Raw genomic sequence first — 27715 nt, forward strand, 5'->3', positions numbered from 1 at the left:
CGATGCTTTGTTGAGAGTGTGTTAGACCCTGGGATTATGTTGATGTAAATCTAGAGATGTCGATAATGGCAAAGATAAAGATTTATATGTAAATGTAGCTATAGATAAAGGGATATATAGATAAAGATATAACAATAGAAAAGTATTTCAATATATGTCTATATAGATAATATAATGCTAACTTTACATCTGTTATTCCAACCCAACATCAGAGTTCGATTGAGTCTGTTATGTAGAGTATGTTAAACTCAAATACCTATTTACGGTTCCTATTAAACTATGCCTGTCAAAGCTCTAGAAAAATATACAATATTTTCTCCGTCGAAATCTACATGGAACCCAGTTTTCCATCAAACTCTGCTTATAAAATTGTATTTTTAGATATAACAAGTAATCCTAAATCCGTAATATATCTCCTTAGGAACTGTATCTTTCAAACTCTTAACTGTTACATGCCTTCAATCTTAAGTAATATACATATGTCTAAGACATACATTTATGTTGATCAAACTGATTTTGGTTCGTCTTGATCCTTAGTATTTGAGATTTGTTCAAAGATAAAGACTTTTATACAGATTTACTACACTCTTTGACTAAATATCCATAGGTCTTAGCTAGTCATAATAATGCATATCAAACTTATGTCCTTCCATCTCTAACTCTCAAAGTTCGACTTTTGGCTATTTTAAGTAATCCAATTCGCATTCCTATTTAAGTCTATCTTAACAGATTCTAAAAGAAGGTCATCGTCATTGTTAACTGCCGAAAATTGTGGACATAAATTCTAATTCGAATGTATATATGTATATGTATAAATTCTCATGCGAAGCGTGACACAAAATCTGAAATACTTTGTTCATTTCCATTTTCTGTTAAATATCTAATCTTCACCAATTTAATTTAGCCTCCAAACAAGCATTTGCAACCTATATACCCCATTAACACACACTCTACAGACACACGCACACACACACACGCAAAACGCATTGCAAAGTTTGGCTCGTAAAAAAAAAGAGTAAACTCGTATAACATCTAAATGTAAAAATCTTGTAACTTATTTATGGGCGTGCAACTTTTGTTTAGTTGTTGCTGTTGTTGTTGCGGCACAGAATTAAGTATACGCCGCATTTGACCGCCATTGCACATGGCCCCCAATTAATGCTCTATTTATGACAGAGCACCAAGCCCCAAACAAAACCAAAATAAAGAAGCATAAAACATTAAATACCAAAGGTCACACGAATGATGGCTCAATTATACGCATGAGTAATATGCGTGTATTGCTTCTCCTCTTCTTCTTCATCATCTCCATTTGCTTCTTCTTCTTCGTCTATTTGGTCATGATTGTTGTGCATTAAGTTTTACGCCTAATGAGCAACAAATTGGGCCAAGTTTTTGGTCAAAACCCCGCACAATTGCGTTATGCAGCTCAAGCTGAAAATTCAAGCTGCAACAATCATTCATTCTATCATTCGCTCAATACACACATTCATTCACATGCTCATTGGCTTATTTACAGTTCTGGTAGAGCTAACCAAATGCCACTTTAGTTAATAACTTTGACCGCAATACCAAAGAGCAACAGCCATTAGCATATGCTTAGCACCAGAACCGAATTCCGAAAACACTAAAAAATAAATAAACAGAAAATAAAAGCGGGAAATCATTTCAAGAAACCAGTTCCATGTTAGATTCTTTGACAATAGGAATAGGAATAGGAATTAGAACATAGCGTTAACTCGCAACCGTTAAATGGGTCATCAAAAAAAATGTTACCCATTGATAGAATTTCATCAAGAACAAGACAAAGTTCTCTATCAAATATGTGTATTTAAACTACTTTTTCTTTTGAACCACTTCAAGAGTTGATCGAATATAGATAAAATAATACTTGTCTATTTATAAAGTGTTAAACTAGATTTTTGGAATAGTTCTAGATATTTGCATAATTTTAGCATAATATATTATATAATAAAAATTTTTATATAATAATTAATAATCTGAGCTATCAACATTTTGGGATGAATGAGCTGCATTTGAATCTGAAAGCTTTTTGGTCTAGACAGTTATATACATATATTTATTGCCATATGGCTTTTAAGCTAATGATGCAGCAAACATGATTTTAGATTAAAAATCAAAATTCTTTTTAAAGTCTGAGTTATAGATACTGAGTCATAGAAAATATTTCCAAGTAGTAAAATAGATATAGAGTCGAAGAAATTATGATATACTAAATTTGATTCTAGATTACCAAATTCTTAGATTACTAAATCTAGAGGTTACCCAAACTTGCTAAATTAAGTAATAAATTTGTTAAAAATTAATTATGAATATTAATTATTAATTATGGACAATTATTTAATTAATAATATTATTTTAAATAAATTAACATGATCTTTTGTATACCTCAACTTATTCGCCTATAAATTCCCCTTAAAATTTCCTATTTAGTACTAGAAAAATTTGATCTCATTTCGTGGTCTTCATTGTGCTTTTTCCTGACTCCTCTACAAGCTCCACATATAATTTACAATTTGATACGCCTAAGTATTCAGTTCACACCCATTTCTCCGTCTTAACCAAGCTCTACTGTACTTTTTCCTAGTCATTAATGTAGGTTACTTTTGCATATTTCGCACGATCTTTTTCCATGCCACATAAATTGAAAACTAACAACAAGAACGCAACTAATTAAAGGTGTGAAGAATGCAACGAGCAAATGAGCACGCACCACATTTTGTCTCATCCACTTCGTCTTCTTCTTCTTTAGCACAGGTGTAGAGCGCAACACAGGTGTAGCTGTATATGTCTTCATATTCATGTGTGTATCTGTGTGAAATTGAATGAGTCGGCAAAAGAGCGAAAGGCGCATAATAAACCATAATGACAAAATTACTATATTTAGTATGCGAAAAATCGGTCAAAGTGTCAGTAGGTTGTCAGCAGGTGCCTTCATTAGCACCACGCACACACACGAACACGCACACACTCGACTCCCGGCTGCGCTTCAGATTTTGCTCTCACTTTAGCCAAATAACGTCAGCGACATTCGCATGATATTGCAGAAAAACAAAATATATATTTTTTTTTGCTTTTTGGCATTAACTTCTTTTCACCTGAAGATCAGGTAGCAGCCGGCAGCATGAAAATCTGTTCAACACGATTCATGAGTTTATTCCCAATCTGCTGCTTCTTCTTCTTCTTCTACATGTTATTTATTTCTAGCCAGGCAACTTTCATTTTTGCTGCCATAGAATATCAATATATAGACAAATGCTTGATGGATTAGTACAAAGAAGAAGCAGAAGAAGAAGCGTATCAATAGATAATTGGCATGTGTGTGTGAGTGACTGCCTGCCTGCCTGCCTCTTCAAATGTGTATATGTGTATGTGTGTGTGTCTGTTTTTATAGCACTTTGTTTAGTCCGCTTTGTGCACTTGACTCGTCACACAACAGCCTCAACGCCTGCAGCTCAAGTGTTTTCTACTTGTTGTGTTGTCTAGTGTATTTTGACGCGCTTAGAAGTGTATGCATGCGTGTGCGTGTGTGTGTGCGTGTGTACGTGCTTCAGAGTGTCTGAAGTGCGGCAATTACTAGCCGCGCAATACAATGGTGCAAGAGCGAGATAGCATGCTGCCGCCGCTCTTGTCAATCAAATTTGTGCGGAGGCGACAAACTTAAGCACAAAATGCTGATCTACAGCCATGTTAAGCACACAAGCAAGCGTGTAGCACAGTGTAAATTAAGCGAAGCAACAATGCGGAACAGCAATAACAACAAACAGCTTGGAAGCTGTTGATTTTGATTCTCCTTTTTTTTTTTTTTTTCTTTGGAGTCTTTTCGTTAACGTTATAAAAATTGAAAGCTACGCATTCAGGTGACCCACATTTGGCAGCAGCAGCAACAGCCTCAGCCGCAGCAGCTGCTTGTTTGGCATGTTTCCCATGTTCTTAGCTCCAAAAATCTGTCGATGTTCGACCAAAGCAACAAGAACAACAACAACAACAGTTATAGCAGCAGCATTAACAACAACAACAAAACCCGCTACTGCTATAAGCAGACAGAGAGGTTTTTTTCTTTAACACCGTTTGTTGTTCTCTGATACTCTTTGATGCTCTTGTTTCAGAAATCTTCCCTTCATCTTGAAGTACACTAGTAGCAGGCATGTTGTACAGACACATTATATGTAATGCATAGCAAACTCACCTAAAATCATATTATACATATATATGTATGTACATATATATATTGTTAACTATATTTAATAATAATGGAACAATTTAAATATATATACATACATACAATTTTATAATTAACTAACCACATTGCTATTTACAGGGTATTAAGCCCGCGACTCGTCGCTCTTGAAAGTTAATTCTTGTTTTCTTTTTGCCATGCAATCAATCTCTTTCTCTCTCACTCTTTCCCTTTTACCCTTGCCATTTGCTACTGTCCACCGCGTGCACAATTTCGTGAGCATTTCAATTCTTGTCCCCTCCACTCATATTTTTTCTTCTTTTTTTTCTGTTTGGCTTTTTTTCATTATTATTATTTTTTTTTTTTTTTGCACGCTTACTCGGCTGGAATTTTAAATAATACATTTGACGCTTTCATTTTAGCTAAAATGCCGCGGGGCAAACGCAATTTTATTAACGCCTACCTCTTATACTCTTTCGTTTCCATTCCTATTTGTGCTGCTTTACGTTTTGTGTTTTGCTATTTTTTTCTGCCGGCGAAATGTCATCATTAACTTTTGGTCATTTTTCCATTGAACTTCAATTAGCAACGGCTGGCACTCACATTTTTCGCAAAAGGCTTTTCACTTTTTTGCACACGTTTATGAACTTTTTTTCTTGATTTTTGAAAGTGTCGCAATTAAAAAAGTAATTGGCATAAAAAAGGAAATTGAAGAAGGGCCATGGGTTCCAGCTAATTTTTCGTATTTGTCGCGAATTTGCTACACTTTTCACACACACTTTGCACTTTATTTTTATACGCTGATTTAATTTACTTTTATCTTTAATGTAATTTCTCATTTATTTTATTTTAGGCAGATGCCCGAATTATTAACGAAATGTTCGACATGCTAAACAATTAGTTGTAAACGGTAAGTAAATACTAAAAAGAAATAAGAAGAAGGTAAAGGTGGGGCCGGAGAGGGAGAACAAACAGCTGGAGCTGCTCCTAGTTAATTAGTATTCTAGCTATCATGCGAGCTGGTCACACTGACTGTGTTAACTTAAGACTGAGCAGCAGATCCGTGCGCTTTCGTCAAGTTGTAAATAGTTGCCTGTGCGAGAGCGAGAAAGCAGACAACTGCTCTGACGTCATTGTTTTTCTTTTTTGCTGTTAATATTTGCATTGAATATAATGCAACTCATTGGCTAAATAAACTAAACTAACTAAATAAATAATGTTTGATTGCAGCAAAATTCATGAAATGGTTGACTATTAATATATATTTAATTGATTACATACTAAGTACTGTGTGCTTTCGTATGCCCAAATGTACTCCCACATACATATGCATACACGTATTTACATGTATGTGTTCGTGTAAATGGATTTCAGAGTGCAGAGAGTAAGCAAAACAATTGTGCCTTCTCGCTCGAACGCTCGACTTCAGATGATGTGCAGGCACAATCGTTTGATTGATCGACTCTAATAGGGACCCGAGCACGTATGAAGTTTGAGATGTCCCTTCTATTTATGTATGTGTGTTGTAAGTAGTTGAGTGAGCTTGTTGTTTAGTGAGAGAGCGAGAAAATAGATGAAGTTTAATTGTAGGTCACAGCCTATTGTTGTTGCGAGCGAGAAAGTAGATGCATTTCGGTTGTAAGCAGCTGCCTGGTCTTACGACTATTTATGAGAGAGAGAGTGAGCGAGAGTGGTAAAGTGATAGAGGCGAATGAAATGCTGTGACGTCATGGAAGCAATTTTAAATTCTTCTGAATTCAAATTTAACAGGCGTAAATTTTACTCCAATTCATTAATTTGAAAGTTTTTGCCAAATTTAAATATTTATTTCAAATATTCAATGCGCTTTAACTATTTTTAAATCTAAAATTCGCTTTTAAATGGAATCCAATTTTAAGCTGGGGATTTAGGTAATTGCCTGTATATGTATATATATGTATGTGCGCATACATCTGCACTAAATCTAGTTGCCAAAAAAAGAAACGGATTTTATTTCTATTTCCATTTTCGTTGCCAACTTATTTTTATTGAAATTTTGGCCCACAAAATTATTTGCAAAAAGAGGAAAAGAAGAAATAAAGGAATGAGAGCAATCGACAGGCCACGCCCCCACCCCCCCTCTGGCGAATAGGAATGCATATACACATAGAAATATATATATATATATATCTATATATAGGAGCTGAAAACTGTTGAACAATGCCAAAAAAGAAAAACAAAATGCGGAAAAATCAAACAATATTCGCTTTATTGAGCTTTTAAGCCGCTCAGCCGCTAAAAGTATCGAGTACTTTGGGCTCAGTATCGAATATTCCAACACTAAGTACGGCAGCAAGCAGTTGTAATTTGAATACCCTTTAAATTGACGAATACATAGAGGGTATAATTGGCATAAAGTTGATTAAAATATAAAACACTTTTCTTTTTTTTTTTACTCATTGATATATCTAATAGACAAATTTCTTATACATGCATATTTCATCTAGTAATTTTTATAGGGTATGATATACCATGATATCATTTATCAGCCACAATTCCAATCAGAAAGAAGCATTCCTTGTATTCATATATGAGTTTATAGAGTAGATCTTAGTCTACTCCTGCTTACTCCTGCTATTAGAAGTCCTACATAGTTGTTAATTTCCTTTCACATGGATGTGAGAGGGTCTCTGTAAGGGAGCCAAAACAAATACTGCATATTGGATATATATGATGCTTGTGTGAAGAGAGAACTTGTGTAACATCCATATAAGTTAAGCTATGTATTTTCTAGTTCCACACATCCGAATGCCAATTGGCGAGTGTTGGTAAACGCATTCAGTCGAGAGGGCAAATTAGTAGCGTCGATTACGAAAATTGTCGATAAATGATTGCAGCTTTATTTGAGTGCCCAAATAGTACTTAAATGTAAATTACATGGAATATGTGCGATTTATGAAACAAAATTTTGGCAATATTCGCGGATTTTACAATTTCGGATTAGAGATTTATGGGAGGGTGAGACTTTGTTTTTTTTTTTTTGTTGTTGTGCTAGCTGCATGCAACGGCTAATTCAACAAATCAGTGGCATTCCGTATGCATATTCGAGCCATATTGACTTTGAGTGCAAAAATAACAGCAAAAGAAGCGAGGGAAAATTGGGCGAAAAAATGTTGGAATATGGAATGGAACGTGTTTTCGCATAAATGGAAAAATTTACTAACGAACTGTTCGATTTTAGATTTGTGTTGATGGACAAACAGGATGAATAAAAATTTGCATGTGGGCGAAGAGAGATGAATTGCTCAACGGGCAGATACTCTGTAAATGCGGGGAAGCAGTAGAAAAAGTGTGGGAAATGATTTTTGTGTGGAAATTAAGGAGTTGAAGTTAAGAAAAGTTGATTCGACGAAATGATACTCTATGACTTAACTGTTATATGCTATGTATATAAGAAAAATAAATCCAATAAATATGAGGTATAAAAAAATATTATTTTGGAGTAAAAAATAATATATGTTTAAAGAAAAAAAATGTTTTTTGGGTAACAAAAATAAAATCAATATTAAAGAAAATTATTAAAGTTAAAGGGATGCTTTAGAGATAAGAGGCTAAAAAATAAATCCAGTTTATTTGTATGAGAAAGCACCGCCTTTATATCCTACCCGGCCACTTTCCTGTAATTACAGGGTATACAAGGCACATAACTGACCATGCTTGACTGCCGTTAAGGCAGCGTGGGTGTGTGTTTGTGTGTGTGCTGTTTTGGCTAATGAAGCTATTAGTGTTGGCCTTGTTATTGACCATTCATCGTTAAACTGAACTGTTTTTATTATTTTGGTAGCTTCTTTTACTTTTTTTTTTATTTTTTGCTTATGGAAAACGTTCGACGACGACGGAAATTCCCATTTTCCGCAAACTCCCGCTACAAAAATTTTTTTTACTTGATTTACTCCATGCTGCGCTGCAAAATACAAAAAGGCAACAGCAGAATGGCAAAAGTTGTTGTATATATATATATATGAATGTGAATAAATATATTTGAATTTGTGTGCTTGTTCAAGATATGAGAGGCGAGCATATTGGCTTCAGATATTTTGTATCCATAGGGATCGATGCATTGAAAGTCTTACTAAAGGAATCGGTAATGTTCTTTATAAATCCACGGATTTCTATTTATAGCTAAATAGATATAATTCTTGATAAAGAATTGTTCAGACCAGGGAATGACACTTAAAGATTCTTGTGATCCGCTCAAGCTGCAGAGTGACTCATAGCCTCTTAAAGATTTATCGGAGCCACGGGATGATAGATCCACAGATTCATATTTATAGCTACAGTGGCCTGATTTTCTATAGATATATTCAAACCTTACTTTAAATAGTCCAGCGCATTAGATTATATCTTTCATAGATACATTGGCTAGATGACCAGATATATGAGCTTTAAGGTATTCCCATTATCATCAGAAATCAGATTTCAAACAATTCCTATACATATACACCTTTTCCAGGTCTGTAACGAGTATTCAGCAGTCGGGCATGCCCTCGAGCAATGCTCACACTTATTTTGTTTTTATGCTAACTGTAAAGTTAAGGGCAGTCGGGCGATTTCTGTAGCATATCCGTTATGTGTTTCATTTTAATTTTCATACTCGACGGGAATGCTTTGAGAGAGAGAGAGAGAGAGAGACAGAGAGAAGGCGAGAAAGAGGGAGGCAGAGGATTAGCTCAGCCTAAGTGCGAGTGAGAGAGCAAATGTAAAACGAATTCAAATGGAATGAAATAAAATGTTTTCGACTATTGGCGGAAGTGTGCCATAAGTTTATTTCTTGTGCGAGACAGAGAGAGGGAGAGAAGGAGAGGGAATGCGTGTGTGTGTGTGTGCGTGCGTGCATGGCATTTAGTTTGCTGCGCATTTGGTTATATTTTGGCTTATTGGCTTTTAGCCGCCATAATGTAACGGAAATTGTTCAACTTTTTGCCAAAGATATAAATATATAATTCAAATGTCGCAAAAATGGGGCCGACGCCGGCAACTGGTTGTTGCTGCTCCTGCAGCTGCCTCTGCTGCCGTTGCTGCCGGTTCAATTTAGTGTTTAAACTTTGCTGCAAACAGTTTCGCCTCGGGCGAGAGCTTGGCCCAAACAAACATCTGGCTGGCTGAGCTCGGGCAGCTGCCAGCCATTAATATTTTTCAACTATTTGCATAAATTAATGTGCGCACAAAATGTTGCCCAAAATATGCCAGCAGCAACTTGCCCAAATTGGGGGCGGTAGGGAGGTACACGCACACACGCACACACACACACACACACACGCGCTCTGCACGCCCTGCGTGTGGGTCAGCTCTTTTGCAATTGCATTTCAGCCTCGGGCACATATTACTTCAGCAAAACTTTAGCCAACATATTTTAAATACCGCCCGCACACCTGCTCTGGCAGTGGGCGTGGCTGTCCACCGCCCACCCGAAACTGGGCGTCTGCGCTAATACGCAATTAGTTAGCGGCAACGCACGGCAAAAGGTGAAACGTACATTGTGTCAGCTGCTATTTGGCTTTGCCTGATGATGGCCAGCATCACCCACCTGCTCACCTGCTCACCTGCTCGCCTGCTAAGCTGCCTCTAACACTCTCATCTACAGCCAGCTCCATCTCTCTCTCTCTCTCTCTCTCTCTCTCTCTCTCTTTCTCTGCCTGCATAATACGTGCGAACTGCAAAGTTTTTCGCCAGCATGCGAAGTGCATTGCATTCATAATTTAGCAGCAACAATTCTCCATTCCTCTCTGCCTAACTCGCACTCTCCTCTCTCTCTCTCTCACACATTCAATTAATATTATAAATTGGTTTAGGATATTCCTGAAAATTCGTTTTTACATTTTAAAGCATTTTATCATAAATATAAAAATTATAGCTTTTTGGAATTTAAATTACTAAAAATAAATTTTTAAATAAAATAATGAAATATTTTGGATTTTAAAAAGTATTATTTTTATCAAATAAATACCATTGTATGTTGATAAAATAAAATGAAATAAACTTTGAATTTATTTTAATTATTGTAATCTAGTGTAATCAAAATTTTTTTAATTTTTTTTTTTTTTACATTGTTTTTGTATTTTCTTTTTACATTTTTCACAAACTAAAATAAATATTTTTAAATTTATTAGAAACTGTCTATGAATATTTTTCTTTAAATACAAATCTACCTTTCTATAACTGCCTATGTATAAGCTTCCCTCTCTCTCTCTCTCTCTCTCTCTGTTTCTCTCTCTCTTTCTCTCTATTCACAAAAAAAAAAACCTATATTCGTTTCGTTTACTCACACAACTAATTTCAATTTGAATCCATTTAAGTGAAGCCATACAGGCCTCTACCAGGATAATCTCATATAATATTAGCTTGAATCAAAAGTTTTCAACTTTGCTTTAAAGCTCCAACACAAATTCATAATAAAGAATATTTTGACTAGCTCCCTCTTACTCTCTCTCCTCTCTCTCTCTCTCTTTCACACACATCCACACAAACGTTTATGAATTATCATGAAAATGAAAATGAAATAATTGAATTTTGTGCACAATCTTTAAGAGCTGCTCACGTTCGTACGTCGCACTTTAATTCCCTTGGAGAATCTAACTGTTTCTAATGGAACTTAAATACTTTAGATTTGTCGGGCAGGAATTCAATTTACAGCCAAAAAGCATGGCCACACTCGTGTGTGTGGTTAATTGCAAGTGTGTGTGTGTGTGTGGGTGTGTAGGTGCTAGTGTGTGTGTGTGTGTGTGTGCTGGAAAATGAGTTGACTGGTAATTGAGTTTTTAGTAGCTGTTAGCGGTGCCACACGAGCTCTTTGCGCCACTTAGTGGCAAAGATGCGCACACACATGCTTAAATAGAGTGAGAGAGAGCGAGATGGAGATGGAGAGATGGAGAGGAAGACAGCGTGCGACAGAGCAAGTTGTTAGACCAGCAGCAGCAGCAGCAGCAGCAGCAGCAGCAGCAGCAAAGGTGCATTGTAGCGCAAATTAACTACATATGTATGTGCGCAGGCAGGCAGCTCTATATACACACACACATACATACACTCAGCCAAAATCCGGCTGTCAGGCTGTTAGGCAGGTCGGCAGGCAGCTAAATGCAAGTTAAAGTTTCCTCAGAGGCGCAAAACCAAATCAAATTTGCACCAAAAACCAAAGGTAAACTTTGAACGCTAGTGGCGGACATTTGCCACGCACACACACACACACACACACATACACGCATATGCATGCTTGCACACACACATATACATATATGCAAATTCTCATGTCGCTTATTTGTTAATTTACGCGAGTGCGAAAATGCATTGCGTGTGAGAGAGAGAGGGAGAGAGGGAAAGGGTGAGAGAGGGGAGAGGGATAGCGTGTGTGTATAGCAGGCAAACTTTGCCGCACACACACACACACACACACACACACACATTCGCCCTCTCCCATCTCATCTCCCCCCACCCCCCCTCTTCCGACCGCCTTAATTAAGTTATCAAGACATTTTGTGAGCCAAAAAAAGAAGAAGAAGCAGAAGAAGAAGAGTAGCTTTAGGCCAACTGCAACTGCATTTTGTCAGGCCGCAATAAATTCGCATAATAAATGGCCCGAGTTTAACTGTGTCAACAGCAGCCAGCAAAATCTCTGCATGTACGTGTATGTGTGTGTGTGTGTGTGGGTGTGGGTGTATTACCATTTCTATTCACAAATTTGGCATGCAAAAGCGGCGAGCTACTCCTCCTGCTGCTCCTCCTGCTGCTGCTGCTGCAGCAGCTCTTCACCTGCACGTAAAATGTTAAACAGTCGAGCTAATGTCCAAAGAGCCAGCGCACAAAAGTGGCCAAAAATTGTGCCACAGGCCAAAGGACACGAGCAGCTGTTGCTGCTACCACTGCTGCAACATTGAACGTCAGCAACATTCACGTCAGCAGCAGCAACAGCAGCAGCAGCAGCATCAACTGAGTGTATAACAAAAATTATGCTAAATAGGTAAAGCAGCTTTCACGAAACTGAAACTCAACAGCGAGCACTAAATTATGAGTGGGTGGCCCTCTCTCTCCCTCACTCTCTCTCTCTCTCTCTGTGTGTGTGTGGGCGTGGCTCTTGGCCAACTAAATGGCAATGTCAATGCGGGTCAGCACACAGGCAGGCAGGCAGACAGGCAAGACAGGCATCAGGGCAGCCGGGGAGACAGCGGGAGGGGGGGCAGCAACTGCTCTTAAAACAGTTCATGAACTAGTTTAGTTTTGTAACAAAAAACCCCCAGCTATGATATTACAGGCGGCCATATCCGACTGCACAAATACTCATTAGCATAGCAATTGACAAATGAAATATGAAATGCTCCAGAAATATTTCTTTTACTTAAAGATTTTATCTAAAAATTTGTGTAAGCATTTGAAATATATTGAGCGGGGTATAGCTGACTGTCTAATACTCATTCCTAAACATTTTAGGAAAAGAAGACAAGTTCTCAAAATATTATAAAATATTTCCAAAACTTTACTTGAATCTGTAAATATGACTAAACATTTTCAGGAAATATGTAATATTATATTATATTAATATCATCATCGAGTTGTTTAATTCCAATTTTATATCTATATCTACATCTACATCTAAATAGCTGTCGTTATAATTCAAGAAAAGAACTCTCTTTTCACTACAGTAGCCTCCGGTTATAACGACTCCGCTTTTAGCGCCCGTACGGTTATTCCGACGAAAATTCTGGCCCCAAGATAAACTTCTATGAGTAAACTTATACAGTTATAGCGTATTCCGGGTATAACGACGATTCGCTTTATCGTCGTTATAACCGGATTCTACTGTATATTATTGAACTCCATTTGCCAAGGAAACCAATCAACTCTCTTGTAACTGCCTGAGCAGGCATATTGAAAAACTTTACTCGATCTGGCAACGTTCACTCAATCGATCAAAAATAGCACAAAGAGATGAAAACTATTGCATTTAATTAAAAGACAACACACATACGCAGAGTAAAAGAGAGAGAGAGAGGCAGAGAGAGAGAGAGAGAGAGAGAGACAGAGAGACTCAATTTTCCCATCGAAATATCAGCTAAAAGCAGTTTAAAGCTGGCCCTTTAAATTCCGCTGTCATTACCACATAAATGAATACGCGCCGGATATGCTGACCCCGTGTGGGCGTAGGCGTGGTCAGGGGCGTGTCTGTAAGTTGGCCCCGTGGGCATTTGTCAACAGTTGGGCAGCGACATTGTTGGCAGCGGCAATTGTGACAGGCAAATGGAAACTTATCTGGACGGCACGCGTTTTAACGGACACCAAAGCTTTTGCCAACTTGGCCCAAATAGTTCTAAGCCAACTGGCACTCCCTCTACCTCTACCTCTCCCTCACTCTCTCTCTCTCTCTCTATCTATCTCTGTGCTGCCACGATTTAGCTCGATGATAGTCGCCGCTGCAGATTCACATGAAAAATGTTCGCACATACCTTTTTCGCCTTTGGCTCAAAAGCTGCTGACTGTTAACACGCTCGCATTTGCTTGGCTGCGCCTGGCCCCAGCCAGGCCAGAAAACGACCAGGACCAGGACCAGACCCGGACCAGGGAAGCCAGGACACGGCTCTGCCCTGGCACACTGCTGTTCATCTATTCTGCCGGCTCCTGCTGCCTTGTATTATGCTCCTTTGCATTGGTTTTGTTTGCCGTCTTGATAGCGCTGCGCATGTAGTGGTAGTATATGTGTGTATGTGCGAACACTGTCCTCCAGCTGCCTTTATGTATGCGCAAAATTACATGAAATGAATGGCCAGAGCTATTATAAAACGAATATGGAATGCTCTTACAGAGTGAGAGAGAGATAGAGAGAGAGAGAGAGAGAGAGAGAGAGAGAGAGAGAGAGAGAGAGAGAGAGAGAGAGAGAGAGAGAGAAAGAGAATGCTAAGAATGATATAGTAGCTGGATTTCATTTGAGTTTGTTCAATTAGGAAAGTTTTTTTAATTTTTAGATTCAGTTACAATATTTTGATGATCTAAAAAGGTTTTTAGATCATGAAAATGAAAAAGTTTTCATAGTAGAACTATATTTTTGGCTATTTGTAGCTATATTAGCTATATGACCGGCATCAATAACGCTACATAATTAACATAATTATGCTCAGCAGCCTTTCCATAAAAGATCTAAAATTGTCTGGCATCTATTCTATAGCAGCTATATAATACATAATAGTCCGATATTGATAAGATATGATTCAGTTGTTACACATATTATAGTTCTGCTAAATACTTAGTTTGGGATTTATTTATGCATAAACAAAAATGTTTTTCATACAAGAACTAAAAATTTAAGTCAATGCTACTATGCAAGCTATAAGAGCTAGTGATTGAATATTGATAGGAGTTAATCAAATAGTTAAACTCGCATAGAGATTATTTATTGCCCAGTTTGGAGTTAATATGTTTTAGAACAATGAAGTTTTTCATAGAAGATCTAAAATTTCAGTACAATTTTTCCATGGCAATGTGATATAGTAGTATAGTATATTACAGCAAAGTACTTTAGTATACTACAGTATAATAGTATATTATGAAACAGTATAGTAGTATAATTTAAGGCAGCTTTGTAGCATAATACAGTAGATATAGTAGTACTAAAATGTTGCACCTTCTTTCCCATATGCATGACCTCCTATATATACATATGTATATATTTATATATGTAAATCTATAACAACTCGAGCATATAGGAATGAAGCTTAAGCATTTTAGTACTTCTATATCTTACTTATTCAAATGTTACATTCGCAATATCATATTCATGATGCCTCGCACCGTACATCAGCTAAATAAAAGCAAAGCATTTCTCACTCTGTCTCTACACTTCAGCTGGGCACCCGCATCCGCACCTGTCTTTTATTTTTATCTAGATGTACCTGTGTGTGTGTGTGTGAGGCACTGCTGCTTGCTGTTCTCGCTGTGGCAGTGTTTACTGTACAAGCAAACTAACTGCCGCTGGGCCAAGTGTAGCATACTTTTTACAGCCAAAAATGATGAAGCTCCGACTCGTTCCGCTCTGGCCCTGTTTCTGCTACTACTTCTGCTGCTTCTTCTCGGAAAAAAAGGAAAAAAAAGGAAACATCCAAAATAAATTTAAAATGCAATTTAATATAGATTCAAGCACAAGTTGGGCGTCTCTAATGTGCTTAATTGTTGCCAGGCTCATACATAATGATAAGGGGCTGGCTCCACGCTTAATTAACATGACTAATGCAATGAGCTGAGTCACGGCTAAAAGAGACAGAGAAAAAACGGCTAAACTAACCGCTAAATAATGAGCTAGTGGCTAATCAGCGAACGTGTCTGGGCGACGCCTATGGCCTATGGCAACACAGGACACAGGACGTCCAAGCTTAAACTGAAACTAATTTAGAGAACACAGGGCACACACACACACATGCACACACACACATGGGCACACACACACACTTGTCTAGCTGATAAAGCTGAAGAGAAATTGTGCCAGTCATAACTCAAAGGATGTTTGTTGGGACGCGCTATTTGAGGCGCTGCGCGTGTCTGCATTATGGGCCATCATTCAGAGGCGTCAACAGGACGACAGAGAGAGATGGAGAGAGGGGGAGAGAGAGAGAGAGAGAGAGGGGTGGGTGAAGTGATAGAGGTAGTGTGAAATCTCCTGTGAGCGTAATCATAAAAATGCTGGGATACCTAATCCTTTCACACACACACACACACACACACACTATCGCATCTCAGTCGCCAAGAAAAACGCATTTAGCCATGAAAGGACGATGTCGAGGACAACTTTTTTTGTTGTTAACGCTGTTTGCTGAATACGTAAAAAGGATTTTGCGCACCTTTCAAAATATCCTCTTCGTGTTTTTATTTTCTGTTCCGTTTTTTTTTTCCCCCTGACTATTTACATGATGATGATTGAATGAATGGATGAATGCCAAGGCCCTGGCAAAAGTTTTGCTCGGGTCAGCGTACTAATCAGCCAGTGTCCTGGCCGGTGTCCTTGCCTCACTTGTTTTGATTATAAATTGAAAACTTTGGCCTGGCAGCATTCTACTTTTTGCGCCTTTTCAAAATCAAAGTGTTTGCCTAGGAATTTCCTAATTCTCTGGACTCTTTTTTTCTCTCTCTCACTCTCACTCTCACTCTAATGGCATTTCCATATGTCCATATGCAAACCCGGTTACAGGCGGTCAAGCGCATAAGGTCGTTCGTTCAAGTGGAAATGGAAATGGAAGTTGGCAGCACACGCACACATGCATACATATGTATATATACATATACGCATGCATTCGTATATGGCCATAAAGGATATGCTTGTTAGTAACCAAATTTCAGTGACAATGACAAGCGAACAAAGCATGGACACATGGAACTTTCTCTGACACTATCAAGCACTTTTCATTGAAGGTGTCATGCCACTGGGGCCTAATCGATATTTATTAGTGCAAATGGAGCTTCCGAATTCATATTTTTGCAAATATTTTGTGCTCAGCAGGGCGTGTGGCCTCCGCTCAAGTGTGCCAGAAGGCAAATGCATATCACATTAATCAACCAATTTTTAGCTATCTAAATGTTGAAGGAATCAAAAATTATTTTCCATAGGAAAAATGAAAAATTTGCATTCAAATTGTGTAAATTCAGGAAATTTGCAAGCTGTAATTGGCTTAGAGGCTTGCATAAAGCTCATTGCTATGACACTCGCTTGTTGCACTAGGATGCTAATTGATATGATTAGAACGGACAGCATACCTAGCTTAAGAACGGTCAATTGATTATTTAAATATTATGAATTTTATCTCAGCTGCTTTTATAAGCCGCACTGCAATTCAAATACATTTTACAACACTGACAACAGAGATCTTGCTACATGAAAACTAAAACTTAGTTCTCTTAGCTCAACTTGAATTTCTCGAATATTTCAATATTTAATTGAGCTAAAGTTTGAACTGGATCTATTTAAAGTTTGCCAGAAACATACATTTTACAACACTGATGACTATTTTTGTGTAAAGCAACAACTATTCTATTTAGGATATTTATTCTATGTTCTTTTCTTGGTAGACTGCCAAGCCCTTACGATATATGTCAAACTTTACATCACATTTGCACATTTTACAGCACTGTTTACACAACACTGGCTACCCATTTAAAAATTTGCATTATTTTGCCTTAAAAGTCTTAAAAGTCATTTAAAAAATTAACATAGCCTTAACATTTCGACAAACTTCGAGCGAGCTTTTTCAGCACTTTTCGATAATATAGCCTTACACAACACTGGTGCCTTTTTGAATTCTGTCAGCAGCCAACTTCACGCAGCTTTTTCGAGCAATTTCCTCGTGAAATTTTCAATTTTTTTTTAAGAAACGTAAAAGAATAGAAAATAGTCTGTGTCATCATGTCGATCTCGAACTATAGATTGCAGACCCGAGTGCGCCTGCAGCCGCTGGTGCTCTTCCAGATTATTGCCGCCTACGAGCGCCGCCCGAAGACGGCCAAGATGGCCGTGGGCACGCTGCTGGGACGTCGCGACAGATGCAACGACATCATCGAGATCACCAACAGCTACACGGTGCAGCACAAGGAGCAGCAGATTGGCGACATGGAGCAGTTCAAGCTGGACACCCAGTACGCCAGCGAGATGTTCGAGCTGAATCAGGTCACCTATCCGCAGGAGAAGATCATCGGCTGGTACTGCACCGGGAAGACGCTCTCCCGTTCGGCTGCAGCGCTGCACGGCTACTACTCGCGGGAGTGCGGGGATATGCAGCCGCTGCATCTGCTGGTGGATACATCGCTGAGAGGCGGTCGTCTGACCACACGCCTCTATTGCGCCGTCACGATGGGCGTGCCGGGCGGCACTCGCGGCCTGCTATTCACGCTCTTGCCGCTGCTCAAAGTCAACGCAGAGGGCGATGAGGCGGTGGCTCTGCGTCTCATGCAGAAGCAGGCGCTGCATCCCACCAAGCAGCTGGGCCGCATGCTGCCGGAGCTGGTGCACGTGATGGAGGCCACCCGGGAGCTGGAGCAGAAGCTGGATCTGGTGATGCGCTACATCAACGATGTGCTGACTCGCAAACGCCGGCCGGACAATAGCATTGGGCGTGCCCTGCACGATGCGCTGACATCGGTGCCGCTGCTGGACGCGGACAGCTTTCGTGCCATGTTCAATGCGAATGTTCGCAATATGCTCATGAGCATTACACTGTCCAGCATGATCAAGACCCAAATGGAGCTGAGCGAGAAGCTGTCCTATTTGCCAGATCATTAAATACTGTATTTTCTGAACTCTGAATTCAAATGAAGCGATCGCAATGAACGCCAATGGCGCGCATTAAAAACAAGTGTTGTATCACTCAGCTTTTGTCTGTCTTCTGATGTGGGCTGTGTAAATTTGTATTTTGAAACCATTTAACGTGGGCAATCAGATTAGAATGGAATGAAATATATTTACAAGGTGGAAGGAGGCGTGGCAGACCCCATAAGGTTGTATTTTGTTGTTGCTATTTCTTTTCATTTCCCGCAACATTTTCAACAAATTTTTTTTTAAATGTTGGCAGCGTAAATATTTTACTCATTGCACTCAATATATGTATATATAAATATATATGTAAATAGTGCTTCTTCTATAACCCAAATGCACGTTGATATACTCTCACATGCAATGCCAGCTCAGCAAAAATAAAGAAAGTCTTCGGGCCATCTATAATAACCGACATAATACACGTTATAAGCAGACATTTTATCTGCGCATTGTCGCTGTCAGCGCTGCAATTGTTGTTGTTGTTGTTGTTGCTGTTCGAGCTGAGAGCAGCTCAGGCGCTGTTTTTCCGCTCGGCTCAATGCAGTTTTTTGCACTCGTATAATAAATATATATTACAGAAGTGATAATGGCAGCGATTGCATAATGGATTAAGTGCCAGGACTCAACTGGTCGGGCAATGCTAAAGGCAGTTGTTGTTGTTGTTGTTGTTGTTGTTGCTGCCGTTGACGTTTTGCTGTTTGTCGTTATATTTAAGCCATTATCAATGTCGAATGTGGAGCGTAACCGCGAATGCCACATGCCGCATGCCGCATGCCACATTGCCACGCCTCTGGGGTCTTTGCATTTCTGACTCTGTTTGCATTTCAACTTAATTTGAAGCGATTTATTAATTTTTTCCAATACCCATTGAATAATGGACCATGAGGGTATATTGATTTCATAGAAGTGTGATTTCACAGAAGAAGAAGATTGAGAAAAATCAGTCTTCTATTTTGATCTTTGGTGAGTCTTAGATCAACACTCAAGATCTTCAAATGCCTTCTGTATATTTTTGTCAATAATTACTAGATTATCAATTTTTCCTATTTTGGAGTCATACCCAATGTTGAAATGGCAATACATGCCATAGAATAGAATAGCTAAGGCAAATGGTGTTAATATTAAGCTAAAGGGAATAGATTGTATATTTTTCATTATTTTCAATATTTATTTCATTAGAAATATTAAAAACAAAAATTTTAAAAAGCAGATTGTTTGCTTTTTAGTTAAGTCCAACTATCCATTTGACTCCATAGTTCTTCTCACTCTCGCACTCACTCTTACTCTCAATATATCCCCAATATAATACACTTTTGAGCTCAGACTTGAAATAACTTAGTTAATATATGTATGTATAAATATTTTTTTCTTAAGAATTTCAATAAAAATTTTTAAATTCCATTTCCATAAGATGGATATGGATTGAATAAAATATGGATTGAGTTTACTGAAGCTCAAGCCATCTGGTTATTGAAAACTAGTCCGATATATGTATTCGCTTAATGTTGACATTATACCAGATCGCAAATAATATATAATATAAAATAATATAAAAATATAATATATATATAAATATAAATTCAATTAGAATATTTATATTATCTTGTATATGAAATGGGACTATGAGCTATAGATAAATGAAAGAATTTCGCAAGGGAAACAGGTGCTCAAGTTGGGCTCTTTTAAGTCTGCATATGGAACGAAGAGGAATATCAAAAGAAACTTCGGTTTTCATATCCTATCTGCGCTTTTCTTTTTACCATAGAGTCTAGGCATATTCTAGTCAAGTACGCCCGCTCAGAGAAAAACTTACTTGTTTTTACCATAGAGTCTACGCATTTTCTAGTCAAGTACACCCGCTCAGAGAAAAACTTACTTGTGTTTTTTTTTTTGTAAAGCTGCGACATGGATTGCAGCAGTTGTTACAGCTGCTGCTGCTCTTGCTGCTGCTGCTGCTGCTCTTGCAATTAATTAAAGCTGCTATAATATTGAATGCAGTAATGTGTGCCAAATCAAAAGGCAAAAATCAACAGCCCCAGGGCTGAATAGTTGGCAGCTGGGGGCAGGGGCGGAGGGGCAAACGCAAATGCAAATGCAAATGAGCAGCCCACGCGCCATTTTGACAAATGAGGGCAATCAAAAAGTTGCATGCGCCCAGGCTTAATGCGTTACACGAGATCACGTATACGCCACGTTCTCGCTGCTGCTGCCGCTGCCGCTGCTGCTGCTGCTGCTGCTGCCAAGACGTTGCAACTTTTTGCGCTAATTAATGTCATAAGATGTTATATAAATGTATATAAATGTATATTTATACATATAGATATATAGCGAAATGCTTTTGCCACGTGTTTTAATACCCTGCACGCGTTGGCCTCATAACTTTTGGACAGTTTGCCGCCCCCTTTCGACGTGTTTGGATTTTCAGCGCCAAATCAATGGGCGGCAGACAGAGAGTGAAAAAGAGAGACAGAGAGAGAGAGAGAGAGAGGGAGAGGGAGAGGGAGAGGCTGAGAAAAGTGTGCTGCAACGCAACGAGCTCGATTCAAGCAGGATTTATGCTTTGGCCACAGTTTAGGTGTCAGCTGCAGGCGAAGCCAGCGCTGAAATTACGATTGTGACCGCAGCCAAACGAGCAGCAGCATCTGAATGAAGCAGAAAGTATCAGTGTCAGTGCCAACTAGCTTACTCCGGGCGAAGCCAACTCAGCATTTGGCAGAGATGTCCACAGCAAGCAGACCTATACATATAAATAGAAATACGGACATATGCCACAGCAAAGAAAAAATCGTATAAAAGCAGATAACAAGTTGAAAAAGTGATAGATATTATAATAGACATGCTTCACGTACGCCGTGCTGACGCGCAAAACAATAATAGGGCTTCAAAGCCAAAAAAAAAGAAAACATAACTTATATATAGGTATAGATATATACGTACATATATGTATATAAATATATCACAGCAAAACAAATATAAATATGAATGGGAAAGTACGAACTCTAAATGCGCTTGCATCCCTATATGAAATAATAATATAGGATATAATATATAATATAGTAGTCCGATTATCAACAAAATTATAAATATAGCTAGGAATCAACACAAGATACACAAAATATGAAAACTGAACATTCAACCTAACCTAACTATTGATGGAGTCAACAAAACTATTGATTCCAAATATATATTCATGTTGCCACTAAAACTAGCTGCCACAGCAAGTTTCAGCCAGCCAGCACCCAAGCGAGCTCAGTTCGCATAGAACATTTCGCATTAAAAGGCCAAACAACTAGTCCAACTACAAGGGGCGCTCACAGCTGTCACACAATTCATGAGCAAATTATAATACCCTTATTGGCAAGCGCATAAATATGATGTGCAAAAAAGCCACACACGCACACACACACATACAATCGTTTATAGTTGTGTGTGTGTATGGGAATAATAGACAGCGCATTGTGGGCGTGTAAACGGGAAACGAGCTTAAAAGTTGCAAAAGCAAAATAAAGATTGGCATAGATATGCACGTGATTGGAATGTAAGTTGGAAATTAAGTGGCTCCTGCGGCGCCAGGGAAACAAAAAAAAAAAAAAAAAAAAAAAAAAAAAAAAATACAAGAAGAGAAAAAAGAAGAGAAGGTGGAACGAGCAGAACGAAATCTTTTTGTCAAAAACAATATATGTCATATACACAACACACACGAGTCAACAGACTGGCCTGGGCAGAAGACAAGCCAGAAATGGCCAACGAATTGAGTGGCACTGGCAAAACGGAAAATGAAATGCACATTAGCAGGGCGGGGGCGAGCGGTGCTGTAGTGGCGTAGAGGCGTAGGTACACGCAGCAGCAGCAAATGCCGATGGCATAAGCGTAGGAAGGAAATTGTTACGTAGGCCAAAAACGCAGCAAGCCACAGCCAGCGACGAAGCACAGCAAGTTGGCCCAAAGAAAAGCGCGCACAAATCGAAATAAATAAATAAAATCAAATGTTCTGTGGAAAAACTTTGGCTTCAGCCAAAAGCTAACTTAGGTGAAAAATCTACACCGCCTGCCGGCAGCCAGCGTCTCCGTCTCACAGTTCGCACAAAGCGCTGAAATTACATCTTATGAGCGTCTGGAGGTTACGCTTTAGGGAGCAGCGACGTTCAGTCGACCAGCTGAAGAACTACCCACCCCAGTCAGCCAGTCAGCCAGCCATCCAGGCAGCTAGCTTGGCGTATACGTAACGGCAGCGTAACGGAAACGGAAACAAAGCGATAAACTTTTGTTAGTGTAGCGAACGCCAATCCACACTCGAGGCCCACGAGAGCGTAAAAGTGCGAAAGTGCGCGCACCACTGCGACCCACGTAGCCCCAGCCAGAAGGCAGCCAGCAGCAGCAGCAGCAACAGCAGCAGCAGCAGCAGCAATAGCAACAGCAGCAATACCAGAGGCAAGCTTGCCTAGAAGCCATTGCTTTTCAAGCTCTGTGTTGCCTTTGGTTTCGCCTTTTAAGACACAGGCAACAAAAAATGAAGCAGTTCCTAACGGAAGCAGCACAGTAACAGCAGCAGGAGCAGCAGCAGGAGCAGCAGCAGGAGCAGCAGCAGGAGCAGTAGCAGCACTAGTAACAGTAAATACAACAACAACAACAACAGCAGCAGCTGCAACAAAAGCAGCGTGTAAATGTCGACTAACACTTGGCTGCGTTTCCTGACAAAGAAAATACATCGAATGTGTGAGAGTGTGAGGTAGGCTTGACTTGGAAATACCCGGTAATCTAGCCAAAATATACCAAAATTAATATGCCAACATTTATTGATATGTAACTTGACAATTGTTAGAGAAGAATCAAGTAAAAAAAAAGAAACAAATATATTTTAACCTAATAAAAAAAATAGATATATAGATATATAGAAATAAAAAACATAAATAAAATACATCAAAATAAAATAATAATTTAAAAATAAAAAAAAAATAAATAAAAAGTAAATAAAATAAAAAATACAAATGAAATAAAATAGTCAGACAATGAAATAAAATTAATAATAAAAATAAAATGAAATAAAAAATATTTAATAAAAATAAGCAAACAATAATATATTTTAGATCAGTTAAATGAACTAAAGAATATTTTTAATAAATAATGTTTTAAAGATAATCAATTTTAAAATAAAATAAAAACAGAATGAAATAAAATTCAATAATAATAATAACAAATATTATTTTATTAAAATAAACAAACCAAAATTTTTATAAATCAGTTAAATGAATTAGAGTAATATTTTGATTTATTTATAAATACAATGTATGTCAATGTTTTAAAGAATATTCAATTTTATTTATTTAATTTTTTAAATTATAGTTAAATATTTGCTAAGATCTTTTTATTTACTGAGCATACCCCAGCAACATGAACACAGGGTATACGCAAAGGGGGTAAGCAAAGGAATAAGAAGAAGTAGATGAAGAAGAAGAAGCAAAAGAGAAGAAACGAATCCCTTATGTGTTACTGAGACTCAATTGGTCCGCGTGCGAGCGCGGGGGAGCTCTTACAGACTCGACTGGCTGCCAATGTGTGAATTACGAGTGTATTTTGTAGCGTCTGAGATTTGCAGTCAGTTTTAAAGCCAAAAGAGCTAGAAACGGCTGAAGCACACAGAAATCAACATCAATTTGAGCTAAAATAAAAAGTCGAATCTAATTTGCTTTGCGAAACAACTGATTGACTACACGAATCTCAACCGAAATCCAATAAAAATCCCGCCAAAAAAAAAAAAAAAAAGAAGCAGAATCCAAGGACCAACAAGCCAAAAGATGTGAAAATCCGCAATGAAGTTTCCCAAAGAGCAACGAAAAGTTGGGGCTAAAAATCTTAATTTTCCACAACAGAGAAACGTGACAAATTTTCGCTGGTCAACGCATTTCCCAAAACTGTTTCAAAACTTTACACACACTCAAGGCTGTGTTTGTATGTGTGTGTATGGTTGTTGTTATTGTAGGTCAATTGTTTGTTGCCTGTTTTTTTTTTTTTTGGCCTTTTTGTTTTTGGCCTTTTGGGTTAGCCCCAACAACCAATTTTCTTTGTGTATTTGCCACATGAACATGGTTTCGCCTCCATTTTATGTTGCTTCCTTGTCCTTTGTCTTCGTTTACAGTTAACTCAAGTGTACACTTGGCCAGAAAGTGCCTTAAGCAGCCAATATGTTAGTTGTTAGCATGTTAATTTTATGGACAAGCTACTCCTTTAAGCTAATTAGTAGCTGACTTTTGTGCATGACAATTGATGGCCGAGTGAAAAAGTTGTCGATTGTCAGTTGATAGAGAGAGGCTGGGAAGGGACTTGAGTTTTTTACTGTGGGAATGGGAATGGGTTAGGAGTGGATCAATTCAATAATGCCCAAAAACGTGTAAGTGGAAATTTCTTATGCTCAAGCTGTCACTCATCAAACAGCTCTCGTATAGGCTAGTGGATTTCCTATATATTATCTGAGATTTGCTTTATCTGTAAATCGGATTTTTATTATCTTCTGAACAGTTTTTCTTAAGTGGGATTCTCTAACTTAAAATTTTTATGGAGATACGCAAATCTCCATTTTACTAGTTGAATTCTAGAATCCTGAGTTTAGCTGGAAGAAAATAGTTGGATTACTTGAAAAGATTAGGCATAGCTATAAGGACATTTACAGTTAGCACTTAGAAGAGAGTTAAAGCTGATGTTTGAGCTTCATATTGTGCTATACTCCCTCATATATCTAAACAGTCTATAGAGGAAATTAATAGTATCTAACTCAACTCAACAATTAACTGTGAATCACCTTCGCTTGACTCCACATAACCTTACGAGCCTCTATTATTAATCCTTTATATTCATTCCTTTATATTCATCCGTTATTCAAATTGTTCTCTGATGGACTATAGACTCTACTTGTTCCCATTTCACACCCTAACACATTAAATGCCAGCTCAATTTCAGTTGGAAATCAATGTCTATATTATTCAAGGTTTCATTAAAATGGACGGCATTGCTGTGTATGTAATCAACTGTAGAATGGACCCTCGCACGATTAAACATTTCCTCGAGTGCCGAACAAAAACTGTCAGCCACATTGGCCAAAAATGTCATTTCATCTAAATGCACCTTTTTTCCTTTTGTCAGTTTTCTCATTTGATTTATTGTATGGCCAACAGTATTTGCGGTGCCAGTGTGTGTGTGTGTGTGTGTGTGTGTGTAGGGTATATGAAATGTAAATGTCTGGCTGATTTGTTTAAACAAACGTATGTGTGTGTGTGTGCGTGTGCGTGTGAGGGCCTTGTCTCTACAGCTGTCAGGTTCAATCTTGTGCTCGTTTGTGCCCTTAACCCAAACCTGAACCGCACTTTCTTCTAGTGTTTGCTCTGGTTTTGCTACTGTTGAGGTGCTCTCTGTGTCCCTCGCTCTCTCTCCCTCTCTCTCTCTCTCTTTCTGTCTCTCTCTCTCTGTCGTCCACTTGTCATGTCACTCAGCGTCATTGTCATGCAGACAATGCCAAGCAGTTGGACAGTCGGAAAGGAAAGGACAGACAGATTTCAGTCTTTAGTCTGCTGCCCACCCCGCTCTCCCACTCTCTCTCTCTCCCTCTCCCTCTCCCTCTCTCTACTCTGAGCTATTTTTCGGCTTTTGCATTTCATTTACATTTTCAATGTCAGTTTCGCCTTCTATAGTCTCTCGCTGCGAGCTGTTAACCAGCCGTTGGCTGACATTTCACGTAATTTACCGTTACAAATCAATTGTCAAACTATGGTCCAGCCTAGCTCACAATAGACATGGCCTCCACCCACCACCCCTCCCCCCTTCACTGTGTCAGCGCGTGCCAATGCGTTGATAGCCTTAAGTAAAAGCAACCTCATCGACCAGCTGCCCAAAGTGTTGAATCGTTCGTCCAACAATACTAAAATGGGATGTTCCAATATTTTATGCACAATTTATGTTAATTTGCCCACAGTTTAGCCACACACACAAAGAGGGAGAGAGACTGAGCAACATATTTTTATAGCCTTGCTCGATATTTATGCGCGATTTTTTTCGCATTGAACAGAAATTGTTTGGCTGCTTATAGTATGCCATCTATATATATGTTTGTACATATATAAATACATATACGAGCGTACGTGCTTTAGCAAAAGTTTTCGGTTTCATTACACACACACACACACACACACAGAGACATTCACGCACATGTGTTTGTCCTGGCTTTCTGTGAACATTTTGACAGCGAAGGCTTTAAGTTGTCAGCGCGTTCTTTAGCCATATTATTGCCATTGTTGCTGCTGTTATTGTCGCTGTTGCTGCTGCTGTTGTTGTTGTTGTTGCTGTTGTTGTTGCTGTTGTTGTCGTAGCATTTTGGCGCTTATTAACATATTGTTGTTTTGCGCCTGTCGCGCCATTGACAATTCATTTTGTTATCACCACACATGCTAAAGCTTAGCGGCAAAAACTCTAAAAACAAAGCCCCAAAAACTTTCGCTCTAGCAAAAACAACATTTGCACAAACACGACTATGCGTTGCGCCTGTAGCCCAAAAAAGGGTTGTCTGCCACTAGAGGTAGGCCAGGTTGTGTTATCGATTATTTAAGACAAGAAGAAAACTCATACACAACTTTAAGTTATTTAAAACAGATTATTAAAACAAGTCTAATACATTTTCTATAGCTATATACTTATCGATCGATTTTTTATATACATATATTTACCGATAATAATCGTTTCTTCAAACTTAGATTTGAATTTGATTTACATATGTATATAGCTAGCAAGCCAATAAGAAGTCTTGTACCTTTTCTTTTTTTAGCTTGTAATATTTATCGAAAATAATCGATAACATTTCTAACTTATACAGAGGGTTTTTACCCAATAAATAATAATAAATAAAGTTAATGTTCAAAAATAAAAAATTAAATAAAATATATGTTGAGCATGTAGCAGCCACAAATAAATTAACGATTTTTTATCGATAACATGATTTATCATCCCACATTTCTATTTAACTGCAACTAAGAATTACAAAAACCCCATTTTATTTCGAAAGCCTGAAAATATGTTACTAAATTTACACTAACGATAAGTTATCGATAACAGGATTTATCATCCCACATTCCAATTTAATTGAAAGTGAGAACAAAAAAAAAAAAAACTCATTTGATCCGAAGGCACGAAAAAAATATATTTGAGCTCATTTG

At 38.2% G+C, this 27715-nt stretch overlaps 2 protein-coding genes and 1 long non-coding RNA gene across 6 annotated transcripts in view; 2 read left to right on the forward strand and 1 right to left on the reverse strand.

Moving 5' to 3' along the window:
- LOC108617273 (uncharacterized) overlaps window positions 1-5245 on the reverse strand; it is a 134191-nt gene extending 128946 nt beyond the window's left edge. For 2 of the 4 annotated variants that reach the window (XR_016270276.1, XR_016270277.1), the window contains exon 1: window positions 4665-5245. This is a non-coding gene — a long non-coding RNA (uncharacterized LOC108617273). The remainder of the gene's footprint in view (window positions 1-4664) is intronic. The other 2 variants (XR_016270275.1, XR_016270278.1) reach the window with 2 other exon arrangements.
- LOC108617569 (uncharacterized) overlaps window positions 1-27715 on the forward strand; it is a 49955-nt gene that overhangs the window by 9823 nt on the left and 12417 nt on the right. Inside the window, exon 2 of the mRNA XM_089470067.1 lies at window positions 5055-5111. The gene's annotated coding sequence lies outside the window, so the exon portion shown is untranslated. The remainder of the gene's footprint in view (window positions 1-5054; window positions 5112-27715) is intronic.
- Window positions 17152-18573, forward strand: eIF3f2 (eukaryotic translation initiation factor 3 subunit f2). Its single transcript, XM_018009348.2, has one exon. The coding sequence runs from the start codon at window positions 17613-17615 to the stop codon at window positions 18483-18485; it is 873 nt and encodes a 290-aa protein (XP_017864837.1). The 5' UTR covers window positions 17152-17612; the 3' UTR covers window positions 18486-18573.

This window comes from Drosophila arizonae, chromosome 5 (assembly GCF_054131065.1).
Source record: "Drosophila arizonae isolate 15081-1271.41 chromosome 5, UAZ_ARI_1.0, whole genome shotgun sequence".
NCBI lineage: Eukaryota > Metazoa > Arthropoda > Insecta > Diptera > Drosophilidae > Drosophila > Drosophila arizonae.